The following is a 16109-nucleotide window of genomic DNA, read 5'->3' on the forward strand; positions in this document are numbered from 1 at the left end:
GCAGTATGCCCTATAATGTTTTTAATTAAATTACCTCAAATATTGTGAAAAACATAACAATAAAAAATAACGGGAACATGTTTAACATAGAATCCATTTTTTTCTGTGTTTGGAGGTCATTTATGATCAGTGAGCAAACATTGTACTAATGATACTGCAAAGTTCATCTATTACTATATACAATCACATAATTTCTCCTACATAATTTGGTACATATTTTAGGCAAGTCCACAATATCGCATAATGCATTAGGCAATAATATGAAAAAATATTCAGAACAAAATTATATAATTTAACAAACATAAAAAAGTGATCCTTTGTCCACTTTGTTCAAAACAAGTAACTCCGGGTTCAGAAGGGGCATAAGTATGGTAATGTTACTTAAATTTTGAATAAAAAAAACCATAAAAGGCCAATCCTTATGGTCTGCAATTACAAAATAGAAAAAAAACCCTACATAGCAACCATTCTTAAATTCTTAGTTTTTCAGCCCACATGAATCTTTGACAGTCTAGAGATCCATAGACTTATAAAAAAAATATGTAAGTATACTTATGTATTGGTTTATCATTGTAAACTCAGTGAATAAAGCCATACATGTTACATTTGCAATGTTCTAATTTTAAAAAATCTTAAAATCTGTAAAGATCAATGTGCCCAATGATTCAAAAGAGAAGATGCCATCTCTAATATCCACTAAAAGGTGACATTTTCCTTGCTAAGGAGATTATCAGTTAAGACATATATTTAAAGAACAGACAAAATATTATATATATATATATATATATATATATATATATGTGTATGTATATATATAAATATATATATATATATATATATTTTTTTTTTTCTTTTTTTTTCAAAATAAGTATAGAGACACTCACAAATCTTAAAGCGGAGATTAATCAAAAGCAACAGCATTTTATTGTCAATGTTTCAACGGAGTTCAGTCCATCTTTCTCAAGACAGATGGACTGAGCTCCATCGAAACATTGACAATAAAATACTGTTGCTTTGATTTATCTCCACTTCACGATCTGTGAGTTCCTCTATACCTGTTTTAGATTTGTATGGATCTCTTTGTGGATGAGAATGTGAGCATTTACTTTATACATAGGGTGCGGTACCTACAACTGGAACTACATATAAATGTTCAGACATGAAAATCCAATGCTAAATGTCCTAGTGCAGTTAATGGTCTATTTAGACTCACCTAAATTTTAACAAGTCCTGTAATCAGTCTACTGCCCATAAATGATCTCTAATGCCACACTAACATTACATTTCCATAATTATACTTGAAAACATTTTTACTTATTTTTCTATCTCCAGGTTTCCCAAAAGGTGCAGTTTTTAACACTGCTAGTAAAAGTCAACATAAGAACTTGATGTCTACTGCAAGCATGTGTAGATTGCGACATAGAAATGTCCTATTTCCTTTCATCTTTTGCAAATTTGTAATGAACACAGATGCACTGCTGATCAAAACCGTAAATGGTCTTTTAGTTCAAGGCACAAAGTTAAACGTATTTTTGACATGCACACCTGGAGCAAATATATTTTAAATATTTGTGAAAAGAAAAAAAAAAGTTATTTATTTTTTCTGTGTCCTGAAATATGACGACTGGTCACTTTCAATTCTAATTGCCAAGTTTTCATTATGAGTTAGGGATGTTACCCGACAAGAGTTCCTACTGCCAGTGGTTTTTGTAGCAAAAGAATTCTAGCATTTTTTGTGTCTTTATAACCTACATAATCTCAGTGTCTGCTGTTGATCATTTTGCAGCTCTATAAAACTAGCTGTAGGATTTCGGAGTTTGGTGTACTCTCTGACAGCACTGTAATGCCCCCATTATAGAGGCTTTTTCGCTACAGGGAGCTTAATACCAGACCAAAAAAACTGTACTCTACTTACATATTTAAATCAAACTGTGTGGAAATGTCTACTTGAATTTTTCCTTAACCTGATTTGATCTTTGAAGTCAACGTAGGACTGGTATAAGATTGACATCATTTAATAAATAAGCTGCACAGCTACTGTTTTTTTTAGGAAAACAACTGTTAGTGTATGGGTTACTATTTAATAAAAGCATGGCTAGTGCAGCCACATCTCAGTATCAATGGGAAAAAATGCAAACCGCATAAGATAACAGGAAAGCTTTTTGTTTTGTGGCAGTCTTGTGTCAAATGTGTTCAGCAACAACAGTATTGATGTAATCTAGATTTTTGTGTTGCAATGTTGTTTAAATTTCTCTGAAATCAGAAACCAAAATGTCCTAAATGTTTGGCACTTTACTCAAGATGGTACCATGTGTATGTTTAGTGTGAGGTTTCATGAATCTGCTGTAAGAAGCAATCTTGGTGGATTACCACTCTACCTTCATGCTTTGGGCCAACTCCATTTGTTTAGCGTTTCGGAACGCAAATGCATCTTACATGTGGTCATCTCTACTCTTTTCAAGTGTTGTATGTTTCTGCAATTTATGTTCAGTAAATTATTTTTTAACCATACAAATGATGTTTGTTGTATTTTTTGGCAACTTGCATGCACAGGTTTTCTAGCTGTATAATAATGTTGAAATTTACTTAAAACCAAACGCTAAGCTCAGCAGAGGGTATAATTAGCTGTGTTTATGTATTATGAAGGTGTGTTTGAAGCAGTTCTTGCAAAACATTTAGTAAATAAAAGCCATGCTTTACAAGACTAGCCACCGAGCTTGGTTTTGTGGTAATTTTGGTATGGAATTCTCTGTCCTATAGAAATGATTCTGTTAAACTGATCATCCTGCATTGTCTTGACAGTGCAATCTATCCACATGAGGATAATGCATTTTGTAACAGAAATAAATGAGACTTACCTTACTCCTTTATCGATCCAGCACTGTGCCAGGCTGCAGGTCTTCTGTCTTCTCTCCCTGCTCTCACAGGCTTTACTGAGAGCAGAGAGAGCTCCTGCTGTTGTCAGTCAAATCCTGTGGGGAGAGTGTGTGTGTGTGTGGGGCAAACCACACTGTATGTGTATATGGATGCACACAGCCCAGCTTGGGAGTGACCCTGCACTTCTGCCTACACAGCAAGAGGCTTATTATGGGGCCACTCGGAGAAGAGGAAGAGTGGAGAGCACCAGTGGGAAACCCCAGAGAGGAGGTAAATGGCTGCTCTGTGAAATAACACAGAGCAGATAATGAAAAAATAAGGGTTTAGAATCACTTTAAATCCCAACTCTAGGAAACTTGAATGTTCTCCCTTGCAATGGGGCTGTGTACACACTGCAAAGGTTAACTGCCCATTTAGTCTAGAGGAGAGTAAAAGCACTTTTATGTACTTAATCCTCCACACCCCATGCTCTGGCAGTAGACTGTCCCTTTGCCTCATCCTAGATGACGTCAGAACCTTAGACAGCCGAAGCATGAGGGAGAGGATGCTACTGGAACTGGGAGAGCAGGGACATAAGTCTAATATTCCATGCCCCCTAGACCTAAACAAGCAACTATCTGTTTCAGGTATGTGGATTTTAAAGTTTACTAAAACAGGCCTGTAATTTATTAAAACGTACCCCTTCAGCAAACTTGTGGTAGGCCCCTCCACCCATTTTATTTATTGCCATGTGGTTGAAAAATATTAAAAAGTAAAATAGCTCCAGCTGGCAATACTATAACTGGGATGCTATCCCGCAGACACACTGCTGTGATCCAACATCAGTTTTATTGTTCATTGACTGATGCAGATCACATAGTTACATACTTAGTTTGAAAAAAGATACAGATCCACCTAGTTCTACCAATAGAAAAAAACCCCTCCATATACACAATCCTATACCCACAGTTGATCCAGAGGAAGGAAAAAAACATCCTATGAAGCATGATCCAATTTCCTCCAGAGAGGGAAAGAAAACGTCCTTCCTGAACCCCCAGGATCAGATATTCCTTGAATCAACTACCCCTCACTTTATGACCTATAAGTTTTATTATCCAGTTATATTTTGTACAATTAGGAATGCATCTAGCTCTTTTTTCAAAGCAATCTTCTGAGCTGACCAAAACTGCAGTAGTTCTTAAGGGAATCTATTCCATCCATTCCCGCTGAAGATTGAGCAGGCACAGTTCCTTGGTGCAAAATCTACACAGAAGTCCATCATAACAACCTTGAATCTGAATATAGCAATAGTCCCTTCAATGAAAAATACAGATGAAATATTTTATTATTTCTCTACAATTTTAAAATACAAAACCTAACAGCAATATGTATAGTTTTCATGGTATCTATACAAATGCATGCTTACTGTAAGCCTACTACTAGCTCAAAAAACAGAATCTAACAAAAAAAAGGAAAAACAAAAGTACATGTGATACATAATTTATTATGAACATACAGCTGGCAAAGTAAAGTTGAATGGGCTTCATTGCAGTAACATTTGCTGTAGGCCCAGTAATTTCCCCTCAGCAAACAAAGGTACACTGATAACACCAGGCTATTAGTAAACTGGTTTTACCATACAGGTAATGTATTTACAGTTATTTACAGTGCATCAATAAAAATGCATACTTTATCTTTTAATTTTGAACATGCAAGATATAAAAATGTAAGACAATGAAAATTAAGGTAAGTTTATAATGTCTAAACTAATTTCTTCACACATTGGAGTTGATTTACTAAAGGCAAATAGTCTGTGCACTGCAAGTGCAGTTGCTTTAGATCTGAGGGGAAGCTCTGAAATGAGGGGAAGCACTGCTGATTTCTATCATTCAATCATGTGCAAGCAAAAACGCAGTTTTTTCTTGCATGTTATTGAGTATCCTTTGTTAAGTGAAGCTTTACCTCATTTACTAAGCTCTGGAGCATCTGCACTTTACCTTTAGTAAATCAACCCCAATTTAAAAAAAAATGATTGTTATGATTAAACTGATTGGAATAACAATTAAAATACAATTTTAATACACTTAAACAATGTTACATTTAATTATCTCAGCCAAGAACAAAAAGTGCATGAAAAAAACAGCTGAAGAGTGTTCATGTTAGTGGTGGTTACTGACATTATTGTACACCTTACTCATTCTTGAGGAACAGCAACTTCTGGGGTTTGTTGACCTGAGCTATGCCTTTTACGTAGGCTTGTGCCTTTTGTAATGAGATCAGCATATCCTTCCTTGTGTGAAAATGCATAACTGGATCTGCGATGTAAGCTGCCTCGCTTGAAAGGAGTAGTCATTGCAATCGTTTTAATATCATTTTGATTTCTTGCGCCATATGAGTGTCCCTGAAGAGATGTAAACACACAGTAATAAACTACTTAGTAACAAACACCAGGGTCATTTAGGATGGGAAGACAGTGCATTAATTTATGTTCAATACTGCAATCTGCAATACAGTGCAATTTTTCTAACAAGTAAAATAATATAATAACCACAAGCCTATGAAAGCTAAAGAAAATATCTGAATATAGTTTACAGAAGGGTAATGTGATATATCTTTCAACTGATAATATAGCTGCCTTATAATCATTAACATTTATTTGTTTTGAGCAACATAAGTAGTTAAATAAATAGTTACATAGTTACACAGATAGTCTGGCTGAAAAAAAGACAAAAGTCCATCCAGTGCAACCATAAAAAAAAAAGTTATAATCCTATACCCACAGTTGATCCAGAGGAAGGCAAAAAAACCAGCAAAGCATGATCCAATTTGTTCCTGCAGGGGAAAAAAATCCTTCCTGATCCCCTCAGAGGAAATCGGATATTCCCTGGATCAACTTTACCTATAAATATTAGTATCCAGTTATATTCTGTGTATCCAAGAAAGAATCCAGGCATTTTTAATGCTATCCACTGAGCTGACCAGAACCAACTCTCGAGGGAGTCTATTCCACATTTTCACAGTTCTCACTGTGAAGAAATCTTTTCAATCTCTTTTCCTTCAGACATAAAGAGTGCCCCCTTGTCCTCTGTGATGACCTCAGGGTGAATAACTCTACACCGAGTTCACTATATGAACCACTGATGTATTTATACATGTTGTTCATATCCCCCCTTAATCTCCTCTTCTCAAGAGAGAATAAATTCAGTTCCTCTAATCTTTCCTCAGAGCTGAGCTCCTCCATGCCTCTTATCAGATTGGTTGCCCTTCTCTGTACTTTCTCCAGTTCCCCAATGTTCTTTTTGTGAATTGGTGCCCAAAACTGAACTGCATATTCCAGGTGAGGTGTTACTAATGATTTGTACAGGGGTAATATGATATCTCTCTCTCTGGAGTCTATACCTCTTTTAATACAACAGAGGATTTTGCTTTAGAAACCGCAGCTTGGCATTGAATGACATTATTAAGATTGTGATCTACCAGAACTCCTTCTCCACTGTTGATTCCCCAGTTGTACCCCCCTAGTATGTATGATGCATGCATATTCTTAGCCCCCAAGTGCATAACCTCACATTTATCAACATTAAACCTCATTTTCCACATAGTTGCCCAATTAAACAGTGCACTGAGGTCGGCTTGTAAATTGGAGACATCCTGTAAGGACGTTATTCCACTGCACAGCTTGGTGTCATCTGCAAAGACTGAAATGGGATTTGTAATCCCAGACCCTATATCATTTATCAATATATTGAAAAGTAAGGGTCTCAACACTGAACCCTGGGGTACACCACTGACAACCCTAGAACATTCATAGTATGAATCATTAACCACTACTCTCTGAATACGATCTTTTAGCCAGTTTTCCACCCATTTACATACTGATTTTTCCAAGCCTGTAGACTTTACTTTACACATTAGCCATGTGTGGGGAACTGTGTCAAACGCTTTTGCAAAATCCAAATATACCACGTCCACCGCCACCCTTCTGTCCAAGGTGGTCTTTTATTAACCACTTCATGTGAGGACACTTTCACCCTCTTCTAGTCCAGGCCAATTTTCAGCTTTCAGCGCTATCACACTTTGAATGACAATTGCGCGGTCATGCAACACTGCACCCAAATGACATTTTTAGCATTTTTTGAGACAGATAAAACTGAGATTTTTATTTTTTTGCTATATAAATGAAAAAGACCAAACATTTTGAAAAAAAAAAGTGCTTTTCTTATAAAATTTTGCAAATAAATAATCTTTCTTCATAAATCTTGGCCAAAATTGTTTCAGCTAAAAAAAAACCCCAAGTCAGTTTATAAAAAAATTATAATTTAAATGTTTTTTTAATTTTTTTTTTATATTATTTATGTATTTTTTTTTTACATACTGTCACCCTAGCCACCACCATAGTGACACTGTACTACTTGTGGGGGAATGGAGATTTTTTTCTTTTTTTTTTTACATTGATTGATTTTATCCCTAGAAAGACTGTAAAAACAATAATTTCTAGTTCTCTCTGGCTGTAATCCTATAGCCATTGAGAAATACTGTGAGAACTGTGATTGGTCACAGCTTGTCACATGGTACAATGCTGTTGTTAATAGTCTGTTGTTAGCATGTGACCTCTGTGATCATTTCACAAGTAGTAAACAATGATGTTAGGAAGTGACATCTTGTTTACTACTTTTCTTGTGATCACTGATTGGCCAATCACTGATCACATGAATTGGGGCCTCACACAGCAGTCCCGTACATCAATCTGTGTGGACACAGCGGGCACAGATCGCGGCACTGAGCACTCGCAGGAAGCACCCACAGGCAATGGATGCTGGTAGGAGGTTTAGAAACGTTCCTCCACATCGGCAACACTCCCATCCAGCCCATGTCGATACTGGTAAACTCTCCAGTATCTTCCCAACTATAGATGTTAAACTAACAGGTCTATAATTACTTGGTAAAGATTTTGACCCCTTTTTAAATATTGGCACCACTTTGGCCTTACGCCAATCTAGTGGTAATATGCCAGTCATTAAAGAGTCCCTAAAAATTAGAAACAATGGCTTTGAAATGACAGAGCTCAAATCTTTACGGACCCGTGGGTGTATGCAATCTGGTCCAGGTGCTTTATTAAATGTTTGATAAAATACACTGTTATACAGTTAATTACAGCTGTTTATGTACATGACAGTGCATTTACCACTTCAGTTCTGGAAGGTTTTACTCCCTTCAGGACCTGGTTATTTTTTGCTACACAGTGGTGCGCTACTCTAACTGGTAATTGCGTAGTCATGCAATGCTGTACCCAAACTAAATTTCTATAATTTTTTTCACACACATAGAGATTTCTTTTTGTGGAATTTCTTCAATAATTTTGACCAAAATGTATTCTGCTACATCAATAAGTGTATATTGATTGGCTTTCTTGAAAGTTATAGCACCTACAAACTATGGTATATATACTGAAGTTTTTATTTTGTTATTTCTTTACACTACTAATGGCGTAGATAGTGTGGCAAGCAATCTGACACTAACTGACGCTGGGGGAAACTTACTAACTGCCACTGATATCACCATTGACATTAATACAGTGAACAGTGATAATACTATACACTGTCACTGTACTAATGACACTGGCTGGGACGGGGTTAACATCTAGGGGCAATCAAGGGGTTAAATGTGTGCCTAACGATGTGTAATGTTTCTAATGTGTGTAAAGTGTGCTGCTTTTACTTCTAGTTTGCTCCCTCTGTACAGGACTCTGTGTTGTTTATCAACACTGAGCTCTTGGCTGTGATTGCACACAGACGATCAGCAAGTCAGACTATTTAAATCTTTTTCCTGCTAAATAGATAGGAAGGTATATCATATTTACTTGTTTAAATTTTTTTTTTTTTAACATTTTTTAGTTACTTCTTAGTTTCCATGCCTAGGCAAATGATGTTATACATCTCAGGAGTCTTCAGGAGGGAAAGAGCGGGTCTACTCAGCTGAAAACACCCTTCTGCCTATATATGCTTGAGTGTCAGGTGGATTCCAGAAAGTAATTGCTATATGAATCTCCTGCCTTTTTTCAAGATAGCCACATCCAGAAATGCTAGAGGGTAATTTTCTAAGTGCTTTTTCAGCAAAATAAAGCATTGCAACATGGATGGGTGGGAGAGTTTGCTATGAATATTAAAAATGAATTAAATAGCGCTTTTGGTTTGTGGTGCTCAGAGTGTAGTTCTGCTTTAAAATGTATTTGCCAGGCGGTTCCGTTTTTTCTGTCATTTTCTGTCCTGCTGACAACCATTTAACAACAAGAGTGGGTTTAACTGTCCAACAGCAATACAGGCAAAAATAAAAATGCTTTTCTTTAGAAGGGACAGGGTAGAACCCCTGTCAGATTGTAATTTTTGTATTTGTCCCTGTTGCAGATTTTCCCTCTTTTTGTGACTAATAAAACAGCAGGACATGACCAAGATTCTAACCCGTATCCATTCAAAATTAGAAAAATGGATTGGCATAAAATTTAAGTGAACAAGTTCCATGTATGTGGCCTGCGAGGAATGTGAACTGTGGAGTTCCAGATTTCTCTGCATAAATTAGTGATCTGAGATCATTACCAAGGCAAAATAAGGATGAAAATAAAGTCAATAAGGAAGCCACTCAAGAGCTCTCCCTCAGGCTTGGCCATCAGGTATTTTTATTTTCCATTAATTCCAAGGGAACAACTGAGACCTAAGATGGCATGGCATCAGCAGCCATTTGGCTCATCTGAAAAGATGGACTCTCTGCTGTACCAAAGTCTTCTAGACAACTGACAAGCACAGCGGTCTTTTCAAAGTCATCAAGCTCAACATGAGGTGCTGTACTGTATATCAATGAGGAAATCCACAGCGGTGGAGGTTTGTTTTTACCCACTCATAACATGTACAATATGTGCTATATTGCTTTCACTACCACACTACCCAAGACAAAGCATATTCAGGCCATGAACCAATTTCACAGATTTCTTTGGGGCACAATGGAAACCCAATGGCAACCCAATTATCCAAGAAGACATTAGGAAGGAACTATCTCAGTGCAGCTGATCACTGGCCAAAATTATCCAGAATCAGAAAGAATACACATTCATCTCACTGAAGACAATAGGGAAAATGAACCTCACTATTCCAAGGATATTGTATGACTGCATTCTGTGCACCTACTATGCCAGATGATATCATTTATTGAAAGCTTGTTCTTCACTTTTGACAAGAATGGTCCTTACATGACCAGTTGTCACTGAAGCATAGATGGCCAGAACAAATTTAACAAATATAAGATGGCAAGGTGGTAATTTAACAAACACTATGATTTGTTTACCTATGTAAATATGTCATCACTGAAAGGAAACCAGAAACATAGAAGCTGCTCTTGCTGGCCTTTCTTTTGCAATATGGTAGCTTCTCGACTGTCATGCTGATCCCCCTAGCATCAACATGTCAAGACACTGACCAGGATCAAGTATAATGAATTCTAACTTTACTCTGATTTTTCTGATTTGCATACCTGTTTCACATCAGTGACTTAAGAAATGTTGAAGGCAGTAGCAACAGTATGATCTTCAGGAAATACTGAAGGTCAGCTTGACAGTCATACAACTAGCATTTTCAAAGAGAGCCCAGCAGCATACACATGTCACTCATGACATGTTTATTTTAATAATGTCATATAAGATACCAATAAAATAATAGATAAAATCATACTCACGTGAACCCGATTTTGATACATAATCTTGGTAGCAGTACTGACAAGAAGTGAAGGAAGAATGCTTATTCCAACTGCCAGTAGAATTATGAGCCAGGTATACCCTTCTTTTAATGTATTTCGCATTACATCTGGAGCAGAGAATTGAAAGATAAAAGAAGCAAACAGTATTCTTTGGTAACAATCAAATGTTAGTTTTCTAATTAGAGTGCATGGCAAACCCTGTCAGAACATGGTAATCTCTTTAAAAAACCAACAGGGTTAATGCTAAAAAAAACAAGTAATCTATTGCTTGGTGCAGTGTTTCTCAACCTTTTTTCAAGCAAAGCAACCTTTAAAATTCTACACAAACTTGAGGCACCCCATTCTAAAATGCAAGAAACAATAGTTTTATAAAACGCAGCAACATCCACACAAAATCAAAAAAATTCAGCGCAGTACTATAAACTCAAATAAAGTGTTAAATAAATCAGTATACATATGTGAATACAATCGTGCTTTGTGACAATAATATGTGCTACATTAAATGAATATCGACACATATATTTAAATAAACTACATATATCAGTGCTAAATAATAATGTATCCAAATACCAAATGAATCATATAAACAGTGAATTGTCCCTTTAATGCTCCAAAATCATCTCATGTGCTTATGCGATATGCCTCCTGTGCATCATATACCATCAAGCAAGTGTCCCAAAAGAAAAAAAAAATGGTATCAAATTGCTGGTGAACTGTCCCTTTAAGACCGCTGTGCTCCAAGTGAATACGTGATCACTCTATTACGTATATATATATATATATATATATATATATATATATATATATATATACACACGGTGCTCCTGTGTGAGCCCTCAGTGCTTATCCACCTCTGACACAATATTGCGCTCACCTTCTAGTTTGACCTGAATATTCAGGTCAAACTGCACCTTTCCCTTTAACCCGTAATTTGTTCGGCAGCTCTTCCAAAGGAGCCCGGACCTCAGCATCCTGTCCCACTCTCTGGTGCATTCCAAGTTCTTGGATCATTGCGGACGATCGTCTTTGACCGCGAAGGAGCGCCTGACACTCAAGAAGATCGTGGAGGAAGTGCTGCTGAAGATGCAGCATTTTGGAGCTTAGATGTGCTGAAAGAGGTGGAGAGCTTTTGTACCGACATACCCTCCCGGGTTAAAGGGAAAGGCACAGTTTGACCTGAATATTCAGGTCAAACCAGAAGGTGAGCGCAATAGTTTGTCGGAGGTGGGTAAGCACTGAGGGGTCACACAGGAGCACCCTGTATACTGTGTATATATATATGTACAGGGGCGTATTTACCACAAGGCAAACAAGGGATATGCCTAGGGCGGCATTTTTCAGGGGGGCAGCACAGCCCCCTGGTAGAATGAACACATGCCGCATGGGGACCAGGTGGGATCCAAGAGAGCCTGCGGGCTGCTTGATGGTGTATGCAGAGCCCGACTCTTATTCCCAGGAATGTCCGGAGCTGTGAATGTGAGTTTCTCTCTCTTGCCATGGACAGGAGGGGGGTGGCGGCGGGTGTATGGGGGAGGCAGTGGTAGTGGAAGGCTGTCTTGGCCAGGGGGGGAGGTGGTGTTGGTTGGTGTCAGGCTCTCTCCTTTGGGGGGGTGGGTTGCTGATTGGTGTTATGCTGTCTCCACGGTTGGGGGGGTGTTGACCAGTGTCAAGCTCTCTCCATTGGGGGGGCTATTGGTCGGTGTTATGCTCTCTGCACAGTGGGGGGGGGAATGTTTTGGTCGGTGCCAGGCTCTCTCCACAGGAAAGGTTGGGACTGCTGATTTTTGTGTTGCCTAGGGCAGCACAAAACCTAGATACACCATTGTATACGTAATAGAGTGATCACGTATTCACTTGGAGCACAGCGGTCTTAAAGGGACAGTTCACCAGCAATTTGATACCATTATTTTTTTTTTTTGGGGACACTTGCTTGATGATATATGATGCACAGGGGGCATATCGCATAAGCACACAAGATGATTTTGGAGCATTAAAGGGACAATTCACTGTTTATATGATTCATTTGGTATTTGGATACATTATTATTTAGCACTGGTATATGTAGTTTATTTAAATATATGTGTCGATATTCATTTAATGTAGCACATATTATTGTCACAAAGCACGATTGTATTCACATATGTATATTGATTTATTTAGCACTTTATTTTAGTTTATAGTACTGCGCTGCATTTTTTTGATTTATGGTTTATATGTGGGAACACATTACATGCTAGCTGCAATATTTGAGGTATAGGAGATCCATTGCCTGTAGGTGTTTCTTACTAATCCACACACATAGGACACCCAAAGCACGGCTGGGTATACACATGCAGATCCCCCATCAACACAAACAATGTGTGATGCAGGGATCTCTCCCACTGTGCTATTGGGAGTCTCTCCTTTCCCTGCCAGAATACACAGATCAGCCATTGACTGCAAGCATTGATCAAATGCTGGCTTTCCAGCATGAGCATTCAACAGAAGCCAGCTTTTGAACCAATCTGTGCATACACTGCTTTGGAGGTGATTTATTTTTCCAAAGCAAATACACCTTTGTACATTGGTACTGAGTAGTATGCCAGTGTTTCTCTTCTTCCTCAGTTTCTGTCCCTCACTCGGCTAATGTGACCTAAGTGCTGACAGAGAGGGGCAGGGGATAGGCAAGCAAGGATGCAGTGCAGGCACTCGAAGTCCTCCTTATCAGCTGATAAAGTCATTGGTTGTTAGAATGCTGGCAGCAGGAAGGGTTGCAATGGTGCACAATGAAAACCTGTGGCTTTGTGTAACTAAAAGGCAGTCTTGATCCACCTGCTGGTTTGTATACAATTTTTGGCCAGTTTTTAGGAATTTTGCCAAGGGACCCATGAAGAAACCTGATTGAAAAAGGCTGCTCTAGTGTGTAGCTGTTGGCGTGAAAAAACCTACCTCCTTTAAAGGCAGCATCAAAATAAACACTAAAGAGATCAAGCAACCCGTATGGAAGAAAAATATATTTGAAATATATTTTAAAAATATTCTTCCCAAATATATTGACATATATTTGAATTGCTACAATTTTGGCCATATTCAATATATTAAAATAAATAAATTATATATATATATATATATATATATATACACACACACTGCATGTTGAAATGCATTTTTATTATAAAATATATGAATGATATTTTCAAAAATACATTTCAAATATGCTGTATGCCTTTAAAAATACAAATCTACATTTTTGGAATGCATTTACAGTTATATGTGAGAATATATGTTAAAATAACTTTTTTATTTGTTAAATAAATCTGAAAAATATATTTAAAAAAAATATTTTTCATATATTGTGTAATAAAAACATCTTTCAACATGCTGTATATATATATATTTATTGAAATATATTTTGAAATACTTTATTTTTAGCTCCATAAGACACACCTGACCATAAGATGCACCTAGGTTTTAGAGGAGAAAAACAAGAAAAAAATATTCTGAACCAATGGACTGCAGACAGTACAGAAAATGACCAGAGACTGCAGGCATAGTACAGGAAATGACCAGAGACTGCAGACATAGTACAGGAGATGACCAGAGACTGCAGACATTATTATTATTATTATTATACAGGATTTATATAGCGCCAACAGATAATACAGCAACAATACAGTTCAATACAAGAGGGATTTGAGGGCCCTGCTCCTTGGAGCTTACAATCTAGGAGATATAGTACAGGAGATGACCAAAGACTGCAGAATGACCGGAGACTGCGGACACGGTACAGGAGATGACCGGAGACTGCAGACACGGTACAGGAGATGACCGGAGACTGCGGACACGGTACAGGAGATGACCGGAGACTGCGGACACGGTACAGGAGATGACCGGAGACTGCGGACACGGTACAGGAGATGACCGGAGACCGTGGACATAGTACAGGAGGGGACCGGAGACTGTGGACATAGTACAGGAGGGGACCGGAGACTGTGGACATAGTACAGGAGATGACCAAAGACTGCGGACATAGTACAGGAGATGACCAGAGACTGCAGACACAGTACAGGAGATGACCAGAGACCGTGGACATAGTACAGGAGATGACCAGAGACTGTGGACATAGTACAGGAGATGCCCAGAGACTGCGAACACAGTACAGGAGATGACCAGAGACCGTGGACATAGTACAGGAGATGACCAGAGACTGCGGACATAGTACAGGAGATGACCAGAGACTGCGGACATAGTACAGGAGATGACCAGAGACTGCGGACACAGTACAGATGACCAGAGACTGCGGACACAGTACAGGAGATGACCAGAGACTGCAGACATAGTACAGGAGATGACCAGAGACTGCGGACACAGTACAGGAGATGACCAGAGACTGCGGACATGGTACAGGAGATGACCAGAGACTGCGGACACAGTACAATGACCAGAGACTGCAGACAGTACAGGGGATGACCAGAGACTGCGGACAGTACAGGAGATGACCAGAGATTGTGGACACAGTACAGATGACCAGAGACTGCGGACAGTACAGGGGATGACCAGAGACTGCAGACAGTATAGGGGATGACCAGAGACTGCAGACAGTACAGGGAATGACCAAGAGACTGCAGACAGTACAGGGGATGACCAAGAGACTGCGGACAGTACAGGGGATGACCAAGAGACTGCGGACAGTACAGGAAATGACCAGAGACTGCAGACAGTACAGGGGATGACCAGAGACTGCAGACAGTACAGAGGATGACCAGAGACTGCAGACAGTACAGAAGATGACCAGAGACTGCGGACAGTACAGGAAATGACCAGAGACTGCAGACAGTACAGAGGATGACCAGAGACTGCAGACAGTACAGAGGATGACCAGAGACTGCGGACATAGTACAGGAGATGACCAGAGACTGCAGACAGTACAGGGGATGACCAGAGACTGCGGACATAGTACAGGAGATGACCAGAGACTGCAGACAGTACAGGGGATGACCAGAGACTGCGGACATAGTACAGGAGATGACCAGAGACTGCAGACAGTACAGGGGATGACCAGAGACTGCGGACATAGTACAGGAGATGACCAGAGACTGCAGACAGTACAGGGGATGACCAGAGACTGCGGACATAGTACAGGAGATGACCAGAGACTGCAGACAGTTCAGGGGATGGCCAGAGACTGCAGACAGTACAGGGGATGACCAAGAGACTGTGGACAGTACAGGGGATGACCAAGAGACTGCGGACAGTACAGGAAATGACCAGAGACTGCAGACAGTACAGGGGATGACCAGAGACTGCAGACAGTACAGAGGATGACCAAGAGACTGCGGACAGTACAGGAAATGACCAGAGACTGCAGACAGTACAGGGGATGACCAGAGACTGCAGACAGTACAGGGGATGACCAGAGACTGCAGACAGTACAGAGGATGACCAGAGACTGCAGACAGTACAGGAAATGACCAAGGACTGCAGACAGTACAGAGGTTGACCAGAGACTGCAGACAGTACAGGGGATGACC

At 39.1% G+C, this 16109-nt stretch overlaps 1 protein-coding gene across 1 annotated transcript in view; it reads right to left on the reverse strand.

Moving 5' to 3' along the window:
- Positions 1 to 4340: 4340 nt before the first annotated feature.
- ATP8B3 (ATPase phospholipid transporting 8B3) overlaps positions 4341 to 16109 on the reverse strand; it is a 217822-nt gene continuing 206053 nt past the window's right edge. The window contains 2 exon segments of the mRNA XM_089687466.1: positions 4341 to 5257; positions 10579 to 10706. Of these exon segments, the coding sequence (XP_089543592.1) occupies positions 5051 to 5257; positions 10579 to 10706 (335 nt within the window). The 3' untranslated portion in view covers positions 4341 to 5050.

The sequence above is a fragment of the Staurois parvus genome, unplaced genomic scaffold (assembly GCF_062004578.1).
Source record: "Staurois parvus isolate SC_StPar_1 unplaced genomic scaffold, SC_StPar_1.0 ptg000425l, whole genome shotgun sequence".
NCBI classification, from domain to species: domain Eukaryota; kingdom Metazoa; phylum Chordata; class Amphibia; order Anura; family Ranidae; genus Staurois; species Staurois parvus.